Here is a 20,971-nt window from a genome sequence, read left to right as displayed (position 1 = left end):
AGTAAACTTCTTACGCAGATTTGTTAGGTAAAATTAGTGCATTGTTCAAGAACTCAAAGTCTAAAAGTCAGACTTTTTTGAACAGTACTTTCCAGAAGCGCGATATATTCTATCGTTTATAACTTCCAAGTTGTAAAAATTGTCATTTATGCAGGTTTGTACTTTTTATGTTATGTTTTTATTAAAAACACGGAAAACAAAACGCAAATATAACTTAAAATTTCGCAAAACAATCTAAGTTCCATATATAGGACGTACGGCGACTTTCATACCGGTCTAACACATACCAAAATTAGTCTTTCTTGCCACCCCTGTATCCGAACTTGATCAGCGATAGTAAACTGATTTAATGGTGGAACCAGAAATGTTATCATTACCAAATAATTTGAACACGGTTGCTGTTTGTTGGTCACTTATATTTCTTTGATTCCAGTGTTTCGCAACCTTTTTTGGCTTGCGTCACCCTACATAAATTATATATAGTTCTCGACACCGTTGCTCGTATTTTTTTGAGTGGTTACCTGTAACGTTGCAATAAGCGAGATTGTAACAGCACAGCAACTGAGCAAAAAGGTTAAAAAAAACGTTTAATTTTTGGCACACTTATTTTGCCTAGGTTTGGACCGCCCTGTTTAAAGCTATGCTTTTGTGATCTGGCGCTTGGTAATGAATCTTTTCCTCGCCTTTTTAGTATGCACCTTAAAGCAGCGTTACGTATAACACTGTTAAATAGTTAATTAATGTCAAGTTTGACATAAATCGCTATGACGTGTTAAAATGACTATTTAACAACGAAAATTATCATTTTTAAAGACGTAAACATGCACTAATGATTATGTCTAACAAGAGTTTATTATGCTGAGAAGTAGCCTAGTTTCCTTGTGCTATCTAAAAAGTTTAAGTCTGCACCTACCGGGTAAGTCCGCACAAGCCTATAAGATTCAGTTTGCGGACTTAACCGGGAGATTACTGTACTAACTCCCATATAGCAAAGCGTTCGTAACAAAAGCCTAGCGGAACGCACCATTGTCAGTGGAGCAATCAAGCATATAGCGTTTGCGGAAAGTCATTCCGACCAAAGTGTATTAATTTTTTGGTTCGACTGAAAGACGAAAAATGCCTTTGGACAAAGTAGTTTTTTTAGGAAAGTCCAAGTTAGATTAGAACTAGATTTAGAACACACAAGCAATTCCTTAAATAAATTAGACGCATTTTTATCTAATTTATTGGATAATAAAACTAGATTTATATAGTTGTCCAACTCTGCTTATAGTCCAAAGATTTTTATTGACTAATTTAAAGTTTGTTGTCAAATAATTGCAGCGGCGTTGATATGATCCATTTATTTTCTCATTGGACAGTTTTGCTTTGCAGGATCTTAGATAAATAAAAAGGCAATACACCTTAAAAATGCCATCAACTGCCAACTTCAAGTTGCTATGTTTGCTGGCGCTTTTTCATGCCTATTCAGGCGTCGATTCTTCGATGGGGCTTGAAACCAGCAATAGGAGAATAGAACCCAAAACAGCATTGGTTGAGGCTGGAATGTCAAGTCATGCAAGCTTAGCACCCCAGGTTAACACCACTAGCGGACTGCTGACTGGCACAACCTTCCCAGAAGCACACGCCTTCTACAGCGTTCCATATGCAGAAACTCCTGTCAGGTAAGTGGCTGCATGCGATGTATACGTTCTTCAATACCTTTGGCCGATTTTTATTAACGGTTTCCTATGCAGGAACTCCTGTCAGGTAAACTGGTCAGGTCATTTTCATATTCTGTTAGACCAGTGGTCGGCAAACTGTGGGCCGCAGATCCATTTTTAGTGGGCCGCGAGTTACTTTTAAATAGCTTAGTGTTATCATGTAGTTGTGGGCCGCGTTATAGTCGTGCATTTATAGAGTTGTTGTGGCATAGAATTTTTAAATGGCTTGGAAAGGCCCATGAAAGGCTCACCAAATGTAGTCCTTGGAGCCTATATTTTTTGCCAACTTAAACTGTATGTAATTGAAAAAAATTTCGCGCTTCGCGCGTATGTTCTTCGTTTTATAGTATGTTTTTCATTATAATATGGCAGTGTTTTGGGCATCAAAGGCGTCGTGTTATATTTCACGTTAAAATCAAAAATCCTGAATCCGCCAACTTTTCTTAGTGGTTTTACGTAGTGGGCCCTCAATAGCTCTGAAAAGAGTACTTTGGGCCGCGACAAAAAAAGTTTGCCGATCTCTGTGTTAGACTATGCACGGATCTGTAATGCAGCGTGATAATGAATAGCAAAGGCAAAATGTTAGAGTTATTCAACACCTAAAGGTGCTAAATTATGCTCCAACTTCAGAAACTCAGACTGATAACAATTCCGTCCCACCTTTATAAGTGATGCTTGAATTAGTTCTTAGTCACATCAACTGAAGATGATACAAGCTCGTATCGAAACGTCTTAATCAACATGATGTCGATCTACTCGACCTTAATCATTCTTTCTCAACCTATGGGTCGCGGCCCGAAATTCGCTCATCGTTTAAATTGTTGGGGTCGCCGACTACAATAGTTAGCATCGTTAGATTTATTGAAATCTGTTCAGAGAAACATTTCAACATTTCCTCAAAATATTAAACAACTATATGAGAGAGATACGAAGCCTTGGCTCAAATCAATAAATTCGAATTGATTCATACAATTTGTCTTACTGTCATGGAGTTCTACAACCGTATGATTTTAGTACGTGTATTTTCGTTATCGCACTCCATACATCATGCACGCCTTGTGCACGCCTTGTACACGTGTTCCTCGCGTTACTATTTCGCTAGCGTCCCTAAGGCGCAGTAATTATTGGCTTACGTTGGAATGGTGACTGCCTTCTGCGCCCTATATAACAGTGTGTTTGATTCGTTCTTTTTATTCATTCTGTTTTACTTCTACGGCTAACTCCGTGTGTAAAAGGCCCATAAAAAAAAAAGTAAATCTTTCGCCTTTTACTAAAGATTTCCGTGAAGTGGGACATTGCAACGAGTCTTTAGTTATTTCTTGCATCTGCAGACAGGTTCTGCAGTTCAAAAAAAAAATGAGGGGACTTGTTTTTTATCTAAAAAAGGAAAAAAAAAAAAAAAATAAACAATAAACCTTCTACGAACACAACACTTAGTTTTGTTCACTTATTATAAGTCTGACAAACAAAATTTGAGCCGCCAAAGGCTTGCTGGTTTATTTACGCTTATTATTCGGGTCCCTAAGCGTGTTTTAGGAAAAATCATTTTGATTTTAGAAACACTTGGCGCAATGTAAAGTAAACTAATCACGTATTCTCTCCTATTTTAATTGTATTGGCCCTGTTTAAAAAATCGTAAAGAGGTCTGCGCCCTTGCCCGACGATTTTTTTCTTTTATTCGAATAGTGATAGCTGTGTGTCTTTTTTAACTCAACTTTTAAATCTCAGAAAAAAATGTTGATTATGCAATATATATTCATTTTTTGTGTTATCATATGGGCAACGCCTGTTGAATGAAAGGTGAAAAAATTACAAGGAATTAAACATATATCGGTCTGTTCTTGTATAAACAAACTTAAATATTTTTTGTTCCTTGCATAAACTTTGAGAATTGTTTTAAGTTAAGTTTGGCGAGCTTATTCCAAATCTGTTGTCAGATTTTCTTTATCACATTAAGTCTTGATGCTGTCCGTATGTGCCATTTTTTAAAATGGTAGTCTACCCGAGTCGACCTTTCCATAGTTGCAGTACGGCAATTTGCTTGCTAATGCAATGGCCAAACAGCTACATTCCCATTACAATACTAGCATTTACTCTGGCAGGACGTTATAAGTTGTAATAGGCTTTATAATAGGCCTATACCCTATGATTGAGCCCCATAAACTTACAAATAGTGTGCGGTTAAAACGCAGTAGGGGAAGGGCGGAGTCATCACTCCATCAATCAAAGGCGCACAATCGACGTCTCCATTTAGTGTGTGTCTCTAGCATACTATAAAGTCACGTTTTGGAACCAGGACAAAAACTGGGGTGCCTTAAAAGGTTTGCACAGCTTGGATTGAAACGCTACGTTTGCGCTCAAAAGAGACAAATTCACAGGGGCTGTAAGGACAAGTCACAGGGCGTTGAATCTCTGTCAACCATCTCTGTATAGTCAATCTCCTTAGGGGTAAGTGAACTAGTTTTAGGGGGTCCACGAAGCCCTAATTGAAATCTTAGTGTATTTACAAAATATTAATTTTTTTCCAATTAGGAATAAAACCTTTCGCACTGAATGTATATTTAGACTTTGCGCTTTCACATTTGCTGTACGAGAAACAGCAGATTTTTGAAGTCTATTTATACTGTGACATTAACTTATGACGTCATCTCTAAAATTCCTTGCCTACAATGGTCCACGCGAGGCAAAAATAGTTTTTAGGGATCTGCGGAAAAAGGCTTAAGAACCCCTGGTCTAAAGTAAATGATCTTTTTGTTAATTAAATTTGCCTAAACAAACAGCTGATCTGTTGGTTTCCAGACTGAAAGAGAAAAATCGTTTGCGACATGGTAAAAGTTTCTCATTCATGTAGGTCACTCAGTAATCACGAATGGTTGATTGGTAAAGACCTAAAAATGGTTAATTTATTTTGAGCCAACAAGGGTACTTTCCAAATAGATAAACTTCTTTTCCTACTAGGCTAGGATAGCCTAGAAGGAACACTGCGCAAAAAAGCAATGGCCTTTAAAGAGCAATTTGATACCTTGGGACAATAACGTAATTAACGAATCACTGGCTGACCGCAAAACATCACTCTTCCATCAATCTCGCCATTGCACTTTCAAACTCGGATTGATGGAGCATGTAGTTAAATCTCTTGATCAGGATACCGACTATTTTGCTTACTGTTTTTCTGGTATTAGCGACGAGCAGAAGGGGGTTGGGATATTCGATGGACCGCAGATTTACGTTTCTTAGAGGCAGTGACGTAGCGAAAATGTGACGTTATCGAAATTTTTTTTGGGGGTACAAAGTTTAAACTTTTTTGTTTAGCTTTTGCCATTGTAGTAACCGCCCTAACGAACACCAATAAATATGTTAGCAAACCGTTTCGAGCAGCAACTGACTCAGTTTTAACGCAATACTCCAAAAACATTGAAATAGCAAAAACAGACAGCAAATGTAATATTAACTACATGGTTTATGACGTAATAGTCGATGACAATCGAAGGTGTGGCATGCCTCTGGTCGAACGTTGTGATACTCCTCATAAAATGCTACAAAATAAATTATTAAGAGTAAAATATTTATACATTTTTTTGGTGGGGAGGGGTATGACCCCCTGAGTTATCATTAAGATAGTTTAAAAAAATCCATATACCGCATCTAAAACTTGATGTGATAGGAAAAAACTAATAACCGATTTGGAAATCAGTGGCCAGAAGCGCACTAGAATCAGTTGGAAAACTCTGTTCAAAAAAAATTGTGCACAAAAGTCCGATTACCAAATAGACATCGCCATTGACACAACGATTTTTTCTTCGGCAAAACGAATATGTATGAGATATTTCTCAATTTATTCTGTAAAGATGTAGCTCGGCTTGTTTAAAGAGTATAACTACACAATATTTTGTTTATAGCGGAGTTATTCGTTTTATTGTTTTGCGTTTCTTTTAACATTTGGTAAACAAGACACATTACTAGATTCTAAAAAGTTTAAAAGATCCAAAAAGAGATATAGGCAGGGTTGCCATACCGTGCTTATTTCTAAGATTTGTGCTTATTTTTGGGTGCAGTGTCTTAGGAAACACGAATGTGCTTATTTCTAAGAAACGTGCTTATTTTAGAGTTGTGTGCTTAGTTTGTCTTATTTTAATTTCTAGAAAGTTCTTTATCATTTTTTTACATTGTCGGAGGAGTGAGAGACTTTATTTATGTATATTTACCAGGTTATTTGACCCAGATTATAACAACAGTGCATTAAATTTCATAATAACAATGGATTTTAATGTTTTTTTCTAAAAAGTACATTGTAGCCTATAGAAGTGTGGTAGTTTGCGTTAGCAATCAAAAAAACTTTTGGCTTGATGTGAGGACTGACATTTTAGGTCTAGGCATACGTGTGTCAGTACAGACAAAATATTATTAAGAGAATGAGTCAGCATATGCACGTTTTTTTGTGATAAACATGAAAATGAATTTTTAATGTCAGACGAAGCCGAAAGGGAAAGAGCTATTATCATTGCTGTTATTGTGATTGTGAACTCAGCCCAGAGGCTATGGAAAACACAATGTTACAACAACAAAAAATTGCTAGAAGCATTTCAGTAAATCATTCAATGAATAATTTTATTACAAGCCAAACTCCGCCAAGTAAACCGAACTTGACTACAAGGCAGGCAGGGTCAGCTGCAGGCGTTTCATGCTGTCATGCACCACGTTTTAAAAGGTGTACAGGTACGCTCTAATGCAAAATAGTTAACAAAGCTTGCATTAAATATTAGTGATAAACTTGCCAATTTCAAGCAAATAAACGCATTTTTTCGTTTAAGCTACGTTTTGCGCATACAAAAATAGATGTTTTTAAGTTTTTATTTTATTTTATGACATTATTCCTGAAAGCTTGGATTTCACCTCGCAATCCTGGATCTGGTCCTGGTTTTCAGTAACGCGCTTATTGTTTTGGGTAGAGTGCTAATTTTTTGGTCTGAGCAGATGGTAACCCTGGATATAGGCCTATATATTTCGCCAGCAAATCGTCAGTACTATATATCTGCATAAACAAACGCAACAGTATAACTAGTAGTCAGATACAACAAAAGATAAATAAAATAAAGGAAAACAAAAACAAATCATAAAATTGCATTTACATCCAACATGTCCCTGTCCAAAAAGCGTTACCGTATTTTACAGACAAAAAAGGGAGCACCCGATTGTAAGGCGCACAATTAATAAATTGCTTTGATTAGATTTTTGTTCATACATAAGGCGCACCCTTTTTTTACTTGTTACGTAATAAATGTAAGCTAGTCACAATAGTACAATGAGCAATAGAAAAAATGAGCCCAGTAAATATCACAGTTGCTCAGGGTTGCCAGTTTGAATTTTTTAAAGCCAAATTTGAAAATTTAGGCTTTTTTTTGAACCTCTTGGGATTTTTTATTTTCGAAAAAAAATCCGAATGAAATTTGGCTTTTTTAGGCTGTTTTTGTTTCATTTCAAAATTTCATGAGTTTTATGCTAAGAAGAGATTAAACTATCACAAAAAGAGAAAGATTGCCAAAAAAATGTACAAAAAGAGATAAAATACCAAAAAAAATTACAAAATAAGTTTGTAGTAGATTTGGCTTTTTTGGGCTTTTTTTAGGTGAGTTTGGCTTTTTTATTTTTTCCATCTGTCTACCCTGCAGTTGCTAGTTGCTTTTACCGTAGTTTATTGTGTAAGATGGCGGTTTATTTATATAATAATAGTATTGGATTTAATCTTTAATGTTTCTGACTCTTTCTTACACTGTTGCGTTTGTTTTTATTCAGATATACTGACGATGCCTTAGTTGGCGATATGTATATAAATATATACCTTTTAAGATCTGGTTAATGTGTCTGACCTGAATTGCTAGCTTTGCTAGATTATTTTGCTGTTACTGATCAGGAATTAAAGTTGACATTTATCTTGCAAGGGTCAAGGTGATTTCTATTATTCACATATTCAGTGCAACAATAATAGTATCGGTACTGGTTTTAAGTGTAGGCAATAAAGTACTGTACTTGATCCATACATTAGGCGCACCGGCTTATAAGGTGCACGATCAATTTATGAGGAAAAAAAGGATTTAAAGTGCGCCTTATGGTCCGTAAAATACGGTAAGTTAATTTCCATTATCACATAATTCTTCTGCTGACAGAAAAAATGCAATTTGCAAGCTTTTAGTAAAAATGCGGATGGCTATTTTTGCAAAAAATGCCTTCATTGCACAAAATATTTCTTTAGTACCGATTAATGGAAAACCCATACAATATACGTTTGTCTAAAATCATAAAGTAAATTAGAGACTTGATTGTAATGCATGTTTTGTTTAGCAAAAATGGCCCAAATGCCCTGCAGTAGTTTTTGTTTTTTTACATGTATTTTGTTTGTCAGGTTTATGAATCCAGAGCCGATTTCCTACCGTGGAGAGATTACCGCTACCGACCCGGATTATGTGCGGTGCTTCGAATCGTTTTCACCTTGCAACAACACAGAATATTGTGAATTGAACGTGGGTTAAAAGGGTTAATATCGCTGAATATTAATATTCATATTTGAATATTAATTTTTTTTCAATAAATTTCGCCAAAAGTTTGATTGCTGGAAAGGTGTAGGCAATACAAGACTGTGTAAAAATTTCAGCTTTGTATCGTCACTTTTAATTGCTTTTTGCGCACATTAATTACGAAGGGCATTTTTTAAACTTAGGCAGTTATGAATTTTCAAAGAAGAAGTAAATACCCGCTCCGAATCAATTTAAACATGATTTATGACTCATTTTGAAGGTGGTGCCTCCTAGTTTATATCGTTAAAATTTGAACTTGTTGGCTCAACAGTAAAAGGTTAATATCGCTGAATATTAATATTCATATTTTTGAATGTTAATTTTTTTTCAATATTTGTCGCCAAAAGTTTGATTGCCGGAAAGGTGTAGTCAATACAAAGACTGTGTAAAAATTTCAAGTTTATATCGTCACAACTTTTGGAGATATTGCCCAAAATCCATCCCGGCGCGCCAAGTTCGCCCAGGTTAATGGTTAGGGGTGTTAACTAGGGCGATTGCTTTTGTTGCAGAAGCAGTGTTCTAAAGACTTAAATCAACGACTTGACTTAAGGACACTTAAGACACTGATTTTAAATGACTTGACTTGACTCAAGTCCTTTAGACAAATGACTTGACTTGAACTTAAGTCTTTGAGTCAAATGACTTGGGTTGAAATTAAGTGTTTTTATTTGGCACTTTATTTTTTAAATGAGCAAGTTATTTTAAGTTTTGTAAGTAAAACGATTAGACTGCCACATGGTGATTTTAGTAAGTTTTTAGTTATAATATATTGCTCATAATCGGACGGGTGTACAAGTTTTAATGGTTTATTGTATTATTCTGTACTATTCCTTTGCCTATTTTAATTTCGTAAATTCCAATTGTTTGCGCCCAGTGCGAATCTGACTTTGTTTCCAGCAGGGCTGCGGAGTTGCTAAAAATACCCGAGTAACCCGAGTCCGATTCCGGCCAAAAAAATGAACCCGAGTCCGGCTCCGAACCCATTTACTAAAATGGAGTGGTTATTGAGCAATCCAGTCATATGGAGTCATCTAATTCAGCGGTCGGCAACCGCCGGTCCGCGAGGAGTTCGTTACCGGTCCGTAGCAGGGTTGCCAGATTAAATATTGATGTAAACCCAAACTGTACGTAGAATGCCGGAAAGAACACAAATTAGTAAAAAACTATTGAATGTAGTTTTATATTCAAAACTCATTAACTATTGTTTAACATACCCCATGGTTGATTGATATGATAAAAAAATTTCAATTATGCTAGTATTGGGCACTCGTGAGGTTCAAAACAAATCAGTGTGCTGTGGCTGTTTTAGTTTGCAAAAATGGTTTATTATTATGATGTTCAGGCAGGAAAGTTTTCGAAACAAACGTATGCATTTTAATTACTTCATTTAAAAAAAGTTGTAATAAATTGCCTTTCCTGAACATTTGTATTTTTTAAGGCCGGTCCGCGAAAGTTTTTAGTTTCAAACCGGTTCGCAGGGCCAAAAAGGTTGCCGAGCCCTGATCTAATTCATAGTGGTTTGAATTGGTGATGACTTGCGCTAATAATAACTTGACAGGGACTTGACTTGGTCAATAGATGACTTGCAATGGAACTTGGCTAGTTACTTCAATAAAAATATAAAAGCAATAATATTTGATAAAAGCGACATTTCGCAATTCACAGACGTTCCAGCAATAAAGTCACTTGATTTTTACACTGATGATTGCATGAGTTATTGCTGAAACGTCTATAAATTGCGAAATGTCGCTTTTATCAAATATTATGGCTTTTATATTTTTATTGAAGTTGGCTAGTTTTTAAAAAGACTTAACTTGGACTTAAGTTATTTCACAAATGATATTTGACTGGGACCTGAGTCAATTCAAGCTTGTTTACAACACTGGGTAGAGGGACGTGCTATTTTTAAATGTCTGATAACATGCATTTCAAGGAGTTTTCCATATCTTGCGTTTTATGAAATAACTTGTGATTGTTCGCTTTTTTATACGAAATTGTACAAAAAAGAAGCTAGTCTGCTATTTGAAGACATTCTTTATAGGTGGCCGAACATTGGATAAAATACTTAAGTAGCAGAATAGCTTCTCTTTCGGTACAATATTCTTGGTAGAATATATCTTGTTTAAGATATTGCTACAAAAAAGAATTTTAACAAAAAAAATCTTCTTTTCAGTACTCTGAGGATTGTCTCGTGTTGAACATCCATGTCCCCGCCACAGCTAACCTAAACACTCCGGTAAACCCCCTTCCCGTCATGGTGAACATACACGGGGGCAATTTCTACCTTGGGTCGGGAACAGAACCACAGTACGAGGGGAGATGGTTTGTCAACGTCACAAATACCATCCTGGTGTCGATTAACTACAGACTGGGTAAGTATGCAGCATATAGTTGTAACAATGCTACAGAAGTGTAAGGAAGTGGCCGGAGGTTTGTATTAAGTCAAACTTGGGACTTTCAAGCTTCAAGTGACAAAACGTCCTAAAAAGTGAAGGACAGAAAGCAAAATGCTTAATAAAACATTTAAGTTGACGATGTTTTTCGCATCTGTGCTCAATTAGTTGAGAAACCACTCTCGTCAACATTTAAATACAACTTGTCAACTGTGCCACTTGTTTTCAGTTTTTGAATAAGACAAGTACTTCAGCTAACAATTTCACGTCGCAGCGACGTAGATTTTTGGTTTAAGTTTGGTCGATAAACGTAACTTCATTTTCACGTAAAAGCGTCGACACTTTACGACGTAGATGCGACGTTGAAAATTACGTTATTTATACGTTTATCATGAACGTTATTTTTACGTAGAAACGTCGACACCAAACTTCGTTTGAACACATTCCCACAACGTTTACTTTTTTAAAAAAAAACTCCGAACGTCGAAAAAACGTTGTGTGTTAGCTGGGACGGCTATAGATAATTTAAGGGTTTATCGAAGAAAAATAATTTAAGGGCTTTTCGAAGAAAATGATTAGCTAACGATAGTTTTATACAGGGAACCAGGTCGTTCAGTGAAGATAATAACGACACATACTCTAAATGTTTTATTGAAGTGTAGAAGAAATAAAAAAAAACATAAGGTGGAAACAAAATTGGCAACAAAGTTTAATTTAACTATTGATTCCTACAGTGATTTAACTTTTAAGTAAACACAATGTGGTAAAAATAATAAAATTTCGAATGATTTTTCCACAACTGTAAATGCCCGTTTACACTACAGCTGCACTCTAAGCTGAGCTGAGCTGCACTGGGCATGAAATTATTTTCACTTCAGCTGCAGTGAGCTGCGCTGGGCGTAAAAATCGCTCCAAAACGTAATGTTTTTCTATAGCTGCACTGGGCTTGAGTTTAGCAAAGCGTGAAACGCTCTCCACGATAGAGTGTAAATGCAAATTACGCTTTGTTCAGCTCAGTGCAGCTGTAGTGTAAACGGGCCTTTAACGTTGTTTCCGATAAAACGTCCGAAAATTGTGTTGAATAATGGTTTTGTGCTTGTGGCTAAACTGGCTCACATCATATTGTTTTAACGCCAGGTTAAAGTGCCGCTCGGATTCTTTGTTTACAAAGATGAACACGACCTTTAATGGAACCCAGAGACACCTTCTTTAATGGTATTAGTTAGTATTGAACAGTTTGCTTAAAACATATTTAAATCGCTAAACAGAAATGCCATGTTAAAGTATTTAAAGTGTCCTTTTAATTTCCCAGGTCCACTCGGATTTCTCGCTTTCCAAGAAGGGGACACGACCTTTAATGGAATCCAGGGTTTCTTGGACCAGCAACTGGCTCTACGTTGGGTCCAGGACAACATTGAGGCGTTCGGCGGTGACAAGTCAAGGGTAAGCGTTTTTTTTAAGTAAATCAATAAAAGTTCAGGGCGTTATAGCCCGCGACTTATTTTTCAAACTGGTCATGCCTAAAATTTTTTTCACTGTTTTAACCTTACTAAAAAACAAAAAATTATAGAATCCTGTTCCACTTTATGTCATTTTTCTTTTGAGCGAATCTTCTTATACTGTACCAAAGGGTAGTGCGTTTGAAAACTGGGAAAGCTATTCGTAGCATGGAACTCTATAAAATTAAACTTTCTATAACTTAATCTATATAATCTTTTTTCTGATGTATTCCGTCTTTTATGATTAACATATAAAAACAAGAGTGTAAGTAATATGTAAATATTTTACCTTGCGCGTGCACAATGCATCACATCTTCTTGTAAATTAAAGGGTTCCCTAATTTAAAACAAACAAACGCTTTTTTTTCGCTGCTACTTTTTTGGTATAAATTTTCTTTATTTTCAATCGCATAAAACATTTATGCCCGGTTCTGATTACGAGAGCCTAAAAGCCGCACGTTTTTATAACAAAATTGTTAGTGGGATTTTTTTACGAGAACTTGCTATGTTTGGTTCGGCCCGCGAGTAGCAAAAGTTCGCCGACCCCTGTCTTAGCATATACATTTTAAGGGGTACGTTTAAACGCTCACTGTTTAATTTAACCACGGTATTCTATGTTAATCCCTCAGAGAAACTTTTGTTGATAAGGTGTTTTCTGCGACTTGGCAACCCATCCGGTCAGAATCAGGGTCAGGGGTCACCAAATTAAGGCCTCATTTAGGCCGCAGATTAATTCTACTGGCTTGCGGAATATTTTTTGATGGATGAAGTGCAGTTAAAATGTTATAAGATGCAATTGAAAACTAAATTTTAATACCATTGTAAACTTAGACGACAATTTATTTAGGCTCAAAACAGGCTTTGTTGCGTATTTGCTAAATATTCGGGCCGCGATTGCCAATAATATTGTATTTTGCTTTGTTCAGCTATGTCAAAAAAACTGAGCCAAGTCCCCTCTATGCACATTTACGTTGAGTTTTTGTTTTTTAGAGGTAAATTTAACCTCCGATTTCATGTTACGCCAAAAATCTACTCTTCCTGGGCCAAAATATGTAATAATTCATTGCAGGCGCGGATATAGGATTATTGTTGTTCAAGGGATGGATTTTTTAAGAGATGACAGCATAAAGCTACGTCATATCGTGAAGTCATAAAGTTACGTCAAAACGTGACGTCATAAAGAAGTAATCTTAAGAACACTGCGCCATTAGTTTATTATTGTCGGTAAGGTTTTTACATTCGATTAACAAGCTATATTACAAAGTTTTTAACGAATAAACGCCTTAATGTCGTTTCAGTTGCTAAAAAATTATTGTAGATGGTGCGATAAAACGCACTGCGGCTTTGGGCTAAAACCAGATCACGAAAAACATTACATTAACTTAGGAAACACTGGCTAAAAAATAAATACAGTTTTGGGGACATGACCACGCACGCTATTTTTTTCGCAGGTCACAATTATGGGCAATAGCGCTGGTGGACAGTCAGTGATGCTCCATCTCGTTTCATCGAACAGCGGCAATCTTTTTAGCCGAGCCATTATTCAAAGCGCCGCAACTGCCTTCGGATTTCTAACACCAGAAGAAGGTAGACAGATGACCAATAGACTGATTGCGTGGCTCAACTGTGGTACTACTACCACTGGACTGGACTGTTTGAGGTACGACCTAACTATTTAAGGTTTTAGCGAAAAAACATGTTGTAAACAATTTTTGAGTAAAAAATATTCGCCCTAGTGAAGGCTGTGGTTTTTAACCGGGGTCTGTTGACTTTTGGGGGTAGGCGGAATGTTAAGGGGTCCATAAATGCCGAAAAATATTGTGTAGATTTAAAAAAGGGTTATGTTTTTAAAATAAGTTCTATTGAAATAAACCGCCCTGATACTTTCAGCTCTACATTTGCTGGACCGAAAACACCATTTTTTTTATGTCTCGTTTTCTTACGACGTCAGCTCTAAACATTAATTGCCGACTCTCGAGGTTCACGATAAAAAACGTTAAAGAACCCCTGCTCTAAGGAATGATGTAAGCAGTCATGCACTAATACCTGCTCTAAGCAGTAAGTAATGATCGCTAACTTGAAGCGTAAGGTAACTTGGCAAGGTTCAGTGAAAACAATTTCTTAGATGACGTCACATTTTTATGTCATAACATTACGTCACAAAGATACGTCAAAGAACACTACACGGCTCGTTTATGTTGTTAACGTTTGAGGTTGAAGAGATATTACTTTTAATACCAAAAACTACGTTAAAAATATATTATTGATTCAAGCGAAAAAAAAACGCCTTTATATTGTTTGAATTGCCCAAGCTTTAATTTTGCGGACGCAGACACCTTTGGGATTAAATAAAATAAAATATATAGGATAGGGGCATAGGGAATACTAAAACGTAATCCAGATTGGGGAAATAATTTGAAAAAAAATACATTTGCCACCTCCTTTCGCTCAGATCCTCTCAATGAGTACGGCGCATAAAGCACGAAAGTCGTTAAGCAATTAGCATTCAGGCACTAGAATGCGCACTGTGCAATTACATCTGCTGCAAAATAAGATATATGCTAGAGGCGAATTTGCAGGGCTAAAGTGTGTTTGTGGAGGCTGACGCTAATTTACGCTAATATTGAATCCACCTCCATTTGTTGAGATTGTGTGCTCCAACAGCCAGGAATAGCTTTAAGGTCCATACTGTACTAACAGTACAGCAGCATAATAACTTCTGTCCGTTACATCATGTTAATTTGGTGGGTTGTTCGATTAAGTTCCACATACTATTAAATTCAGTTAGTTTCCGTTGGCTTATCGTCTATTCTTTCGTACATATCGCCTGGCCATAGAGTAATTTAGCAGAGGCGTGTTAACGGGTAACATCTCCGTGTTACTTGTTCTATAGACACGGTCAAATGTGTTATGGTCATTGGGTCACGTCATAAAGTTTGGTTTTAAAACTAAATTTCAGTTATAGCAACAAATAATGAAATGTCCACTACATCTTACCTATCACTTTAATAATTTCACAACATTCAGCTTTCAATCTATTCAGAAACGCTGACCCCCTGCATATGCTTACGTTGGCCCCGACACTTGGTTTTACCTTGTTTGGGCAAAGTGGCATGGACGACATATTTGAGCCTTTTCGACCTGTCATCGAGGGGTCAGAGTTCAAGGGTCAGCCGTTTGATCTTTTCCAGTCGGGTCAATGGAACAACGACAAGCGAGTGATGCTGGGAACTAAGACGGACGAGAACGGAGGATTTCCTCTATTTTTTGCTGGAGACAACCTTAACGCTACTTCCTACGCTGTGAGTTTATAAGCGTTTTCTGTTATCCATATTTAGTCATAGAAGTATTAGTTGTCACACAAAAACCTGAACAGGTAAAACTAAGCTGAAACACTTATGTAAAAAATCTCAATAAAATGTAAAAGAAAGATTCTTGTTTCCGCATCAGATGTTTTCTAAACAGTCTTAGATCACGTAAAACTAGGTTAAACTTTTTTGTTCAGTGTTTTAAAGTGTTAGCAGGTCAATATGAAATGACTTACTCCTCAGTTAAGTCCATTATAAACTTAAAAAGTCCTGGTCAAGTCTTTTAAAAAAATATTCATCGATTTTAAAATCGTAAAGTGAAAGAATAATAAGTGTTTAAATAGTTTACACATTTTTGGCTTACTTTTTTAGTAAGACTTTTTCCTTATAAAGACAAAAAAAATAATATTTTTTGCTAAATTTTTTTGTTTTCCACCTTATTTGAGTCCTCATGCTTTCAGGAATTAAACACGATACTATTTGGTCCAACTTACGGACCCCAAGTGACTTCTGCCTATGAGGCTTTCTATGTTGATGGAGTCCAGAATCCACCGAGTTATCTGCGTGTAGTCGAGCATCAAATGAATCACGTGCTATTTGATTGCTCTACTCGTACCACAGCAAGGTGAATATGCGAGTCACTATACACGTCGTCATCGCTCTACACCAGTGATTCCCAAACTGTGTGCCGCGGCACACTATTGTGTAATTTCGAAAAAATAGAGTATTTGTGTTATCAATACACGCAAGCATTTACACTTAAATACGCACCATTCATTACAAATAATAATTTTGAGACATTTTAGATATAGTTTGTCATGTGTAAGGGCTATATGTAAAATTACTCCATTGTTGTTCTGTTAAAATTGTGCCGCGAAATAGTTAAAAAATTTTGAGTGTGCCGCGAGCCAAAAAAATTTGGGGACCACTGCTGTAGACGGTACTCGAATATTTTTACTCCTTATAGATTCATTATGTAAAGTATAGTCTGGTAGCCTACTTAAATGTAACAAAAGCTTTAAATACAGAAAATCAAGTTTTCTTGAAATTATGTAAATTTGGAAAAAAAAGTCAAAAACCCAGTGTAGTAATGACTTAAGACAATGACTTAAGTACACTTAAGTCATTCTTTCTAAACGACTTGACTTGACTTAGGTCATTTGGGCAAAATGACTTGACTTGACTTAAGTCTTTTGAACAAATGACTTAGGTTTAAATAAAGTATTTCTTTAAGTATTTTTTTATAAAATTAAACTATTTGCTTAAATTGTTCCACAAAAATCAAATTGCCAGCTATATGTTGCCTCTTCTTATATTTTAGTTTAGTTATTGTTCATAATCGTACGACAATTGACATGACTTGAAGTTGACTTGCTCTAATTATGACTTGAACTGGGACTTGACTTGTTATTTATTCGAAAAGACTTGACTTGGACCTAAGTTATTTTACAAATGACTTGACTGGGAATTGTTTACAACACTGCTAAACCGTCGTAAACTTGCGTTTGGTCAAAAAAACAGTTTCAGGGCACTAAGAATTGTCATATAACGTAAAGACATAAAAAATTAACGAATATAGTTAAAAAGTACAAACTTAGTAAGTCATTACAACAGTAGTCTTTTTTTAAGGGTTTAACCGATATCAGTTAATTAATCAATTCAGAAGTTTAATATCATTGATGGATGCCGATACTGTGACTTGAAATTGACTTGCGTCAATAATGACTTGGATGGATCTTGACTTGACATTTCTTAAAAATGACTTGACTGGGACTTGAGTCATTTTAAAATAACTTGTTTACAACACTGCCATGGAGTTACTGACGATTCCTTATACCGAGTTGAACCGAAGAAAAACATTTTTCCTAAATAAATTAGGATTATAAACTCTTCACTATACATTTTAGTATTCAGGTTTTTTAGAAGAAAATGGTTGGGATGCGTTTTCCTAAAAAAAGATCCACGCAAAACTTTGCTATAGCATATTTGTCGTCAGCGGTGAAATAGTCTTCTTTTTCTAAAATTTGTGGTTAACTAAGCCCTATTTGCCTTTTTAAAAAAAATCAAAAAACGAACTTTTTGTGAAGCAAACTAAACTATTTACATCAAAGCGTCGTTTCAGTTAACCAACTACTCTTAGACTTAAAATCCACCTAACCCCATTTACCCCCAATAACCCTCTTACCAACAGACTTATAGAAGCTACAGCCACCCCAGGGCCCACACCCCCCGTGTTCTTGTACGCTGACGAGCATGTGTTGTCGGATCCAACTTGCGTTAACATTAATCCTCTTTTCTGTGGAAGAGCTAACCACGAAAGCGAGCTACCACTTCTCTATCGCACTTCACATTTTCTTGGGTAAGTAATGTTTTTTCTCGCGTACCTAGCCGATGACATAGCGACAGAGTTGCAATTTGCAGTAAATTCGTATTCATGGGCGGCAAAACCATCAAAGCGCGAAATATTACGTTATTTCCTTGATCAAAAGAAAAGCTTTTGTTATAATAAGTTGCGTACCAACTTACGTTAGGCGCATTAGGCAAATGATGCGTAGTTTGAATTTCTTTCGTACTGCGCGTCAGTCATAGTAGCCTTACAGCAACAGCGTTTGTTCTTAAAACAATTTGCTTTGTGTTTTTGTAATTTTTAGTTCAGTTATTCTTCATAATCAAACAAGTTTACTTGGACTAAAGTTATTTTTCAAACGACTTGGATGTGACTTATCAAAAAATCCAATTAAAATGGCGTGTTTAAAACACTGCAGAGCTAAGCACATATAAAAGCAAGCAAGCCAACTATTAAGAGAAAAAACCTTGAAATGCAAATCAACATAAATTTAATTTTTAGTTAAACTTTGGAGCATAAAGGTTGGAGGTTGTAGTAAGACGTAATAAGAATATCAAAGCCCATACAGAAGTAGGTAACATTTTTGAACGTTTCGAATAACCCTTTATTAAAGAATAAAGATTTATTCGAAACGTTCACAATGATACCTACTTCTGTATGGGCTTTGATATTCTTATTAGTTCAACTTAATTCAACTTATTATTACTCAAGATTAGGACAAATTTGAAACTCTAAATAGCAAAGGGTTGTCTGTGTTTACCGTTTTGTATAAAGTATTTTCTCAATTTTTTCAGATACAACAAGACAGAGGCTGACAAGTACGTTGAAGACAGGTTCAGCTACTTTTGGGGAAACTTTGCCACAACCGGTTACCCAGACACGGCAGATCAAAATACCACTTGGCCAGCTTACAATGAGGTAAGTCGGTTTAACTGCAGTTGACCTGTTTTAGCAATTCCAATGTAAGGAAAAATCAACTCGGTTGTTTAGGATGGGTTCAGGGCGTAAATTTTTTTAAGTACTGGGTTTTTAAGACTGTGCGATTTAAACTCACGCCCTACGCGATTAGTGAGTATAAAAGTTATCATAAAATATGTTCATGCTCTGTCAAAACAGAAACATTATTTCCCCACCAATCCAAATATTTCCAGGTCACATCAATAAGGGGGCGGGAGTCAAAAGGAATCACATTTGTATTTTCCGGTTGTATTTAGGCCGTTTTCATTAGTCAGAATAAAATCACGAAAACGACGACCAGATTACATTTATCCAAGCATGTATACATAGCAAGTTATGCAGTTAAAGCTCTTTTTCGTGAACAGGCTAACAACTGGCCCAATATTCGCATTAAATTCCCACAAACTGAGATCGAATACAACTACATGGGCAAATACTGCGACTTCTGGGACTCAATCGGGTATTTCGTCAACGTTACGTCATCAACTACTACGTCAGCAGATCAAGCGACAGAAACCACCGCTGCCCAAACTACGAGCGGTTGCAGTGTGGTCGCTATTTGGAGTTGGCTTGGTTCACTTTCTGTCGTTTTCACCTGTTGTAAACTTTTTGTCATGTAATTTCAACATGTTGGCAAAAGTAATTCATTTAACCACAAAAAGTAGAGTAGATACAAAATAATGATCTATAGGCCAAGACAAACTTTTTTTAATCATAAATTTAGTGGCATATCAGATGTCCTTGCTGTTTCCATTTTTGTTCTATATATAGTTTAATAATCTAGTACTAAATGTTATACTAAAAACTAACCAATAAAGTCTTAGATTACCATAATTGCTTGACCCCCTTAAAATTACCACAATAAAAACAAACTGTCCCTTGATCGTATTTCGTATTGCACTTTACAAATTTAATTTAAGCCACAGTAAGCATATCAAAGCCCATACTGTTATCTTTACTACGTCTTACTACAGCCTCCAACCATTGTGCTCCAAAATTTGAACTAGTTTGTCGTACGTGTGATATCATTGGAAACACATAGCAACTGGTAAATAAAACTTAGTCAAAAAACGATTAAATGTTAGCACACTGCTGTTCAACCTTCCAATAAGCGATTAAATACTTTTCTGGAAATAAACATACCTTTGTAGGGGTAATCTTATTATTTATTCTCACAAAAAACTTTATGACGTGACGCAAACGCAAATAAACATTTGACCGTGTCTCTAAACAAGTAACACGGAGACGTTACCGGTTAACACGCCTCTGCTAAATCCCTTTATGGCCAGGCGATGTGTACTAAAGCCTAACGAAACGGGATCTTAACGGAATCAGTAAATCGTAACTGGAACTGATCTGGACAATTTAACCAACTGAAATAATGTAACGGACAGACTAGATTATGCTGGACTGTGCTAGCACTGTACCATGGACCTTAAGCTATTCCTGTAAGTTGATTGCCGTTCTGATGTTCTCAATAAACTCAGATCTGTTTAATACCTTGCTGTGGCTAAGCTGTTAGAACACGCAACTTTCAAGCAACCAAGCAATTCAAGTCTTTCAAGCAATTCAAGTCAACAAATTATGCCGGTTTCAAATCATAGCAGAATCCAGCCTCAGTCTTCAAACTAAACTAAGTTTAGCCCTGCACCTTCATGCTTGTAATGTGCTACATGTTAGTGATTTAGCTTTAACGTTAGTGTTACGTTTATATAAAAACGTTTAAAGTTAGTTGGTTGCACATTTTTGCTTTGTTAAACACCTGATATACCTGACATATGCAAAGAATAATTTGGTTGTATTTTTAGAAAGGTTACCCATTTTGACAAATAAAACAAAACTAGTTTAAGGGAAAAATAAAGAGCAAAATGCTATATCAAGTCCAAGTTGTTGTGTTATTCTTACTACAACAAGACAAGTTTATAGGAATTCGATGCTGCATTAAAAGTATTAATTGCAATAACTTGAAACGATATGGCTAAAACTAAACCGTTAGCTTTGGTCAAAAAGCGACTTCAAAGACACAGTTGTTGAACACGTATATGTGTGTATGAGTGACAGTCCTCTGAATGGAAGGAGGTCGTGAGTTCGAACCTCACTGCAGACTAACTTTCTAAACAACATGCTGCAGATAGTGGTCCTATGGTTGTTTCTAAACTCGCTACCCTCTAACTTGAGCCTGTGTAGCTCAA

The 20,971-nt window shown here is 36.1% G+C and overlaps 1 protein-coding gene and 1 non-coding gene across 2 annotated transcripts; both read left to right on the top strand.

Annotated features, from left to right (window-relative positions):
* Window positions 1–1,366: 1,366 nt before the first annotated feature.
* Window positions 1,367–20,434, top strand: LOC146146609 (crystal protein-like). The gene is made up of 10 exons (XM_083386528.1): window positions 1,367–1,664; window positions 8,104–8,221; window positions 10,449–10,647; window positions 11,981–12,111; window positions 13,619–13,827; window positions 15,211–15,469; window positions 15,937–16,100; window positions 17,667–17,834; window positions 18,617–18,740; window positions 19,145–20,434. Exons 1-10 carry the CDS (start codon window positions 1,411–1,413, stop codon window positions 19,397–19,399), a joined length of 1,881 nt encoding a protein of 626 aa, XP_083242654.1. The 5' UTR covers window positions 1,367–1,410; the 3' UTR covers window positions 19,400–20,434.
* LOC146146610 (U5 spliceosomal RNA) lies at window positions 2,930–3,048 on the top strand. The gene has a single exon (XR_014495254.1). It is a non-coding gene; the product is annotated as a U5 spliceosomal RNA (small nuclear RNA).
* Window positions 20,435–20,971: the final 537 nt, after the last annotated feature.

The sequence above is a fragment of the Ascidiella aspersa genome, chromosome 4 (assembly GCF_963924565.1).
Source record: "Ascidiella aspersa chromosome 4, kaAscAspe10.2, whole genome shotgun sequence".
In the NCBI taxonomy this organism is placed as follows: Eukaryota; Metazoa; Chordata; class Ascidiacea; order Phlebobranchia; family Ascidiidae; genus Ascidiella; species Ascidiella aspersa.
Note: the sequence above shows the minus strand (reverse complement) of the source record. Positions and strands in the feature narration are given on the sequence as shown.

What these genes read in the sequence shown, in the direction of transcription:
- LOC146146609 (XM_083386528.1), top strand. Translation starts at nt 1,411, where the DNA reads ATGCCATCAACTGCCAACTTCAAGTTGCTATGTTTGCTGGCGCTTTTT. An exon ending in TATGCAGAAACTCCTGTCAG is followed by an intron (nt 1,665 to 8,103) that starts GTAAGTGGCTGC and finishes TTTGTTTGTCAG; the next exon opens with GTTTATGAATCCAGAGCCGA. An exon ending in TCTACTCGTACCACAGCAAG is followed by an intron (nt 16,101 to 17,666) that starts GTGAATATGCGA and finishes TCTTACCAACAG; the next exon opens with ACTTATAGAAGCTACAGCCA.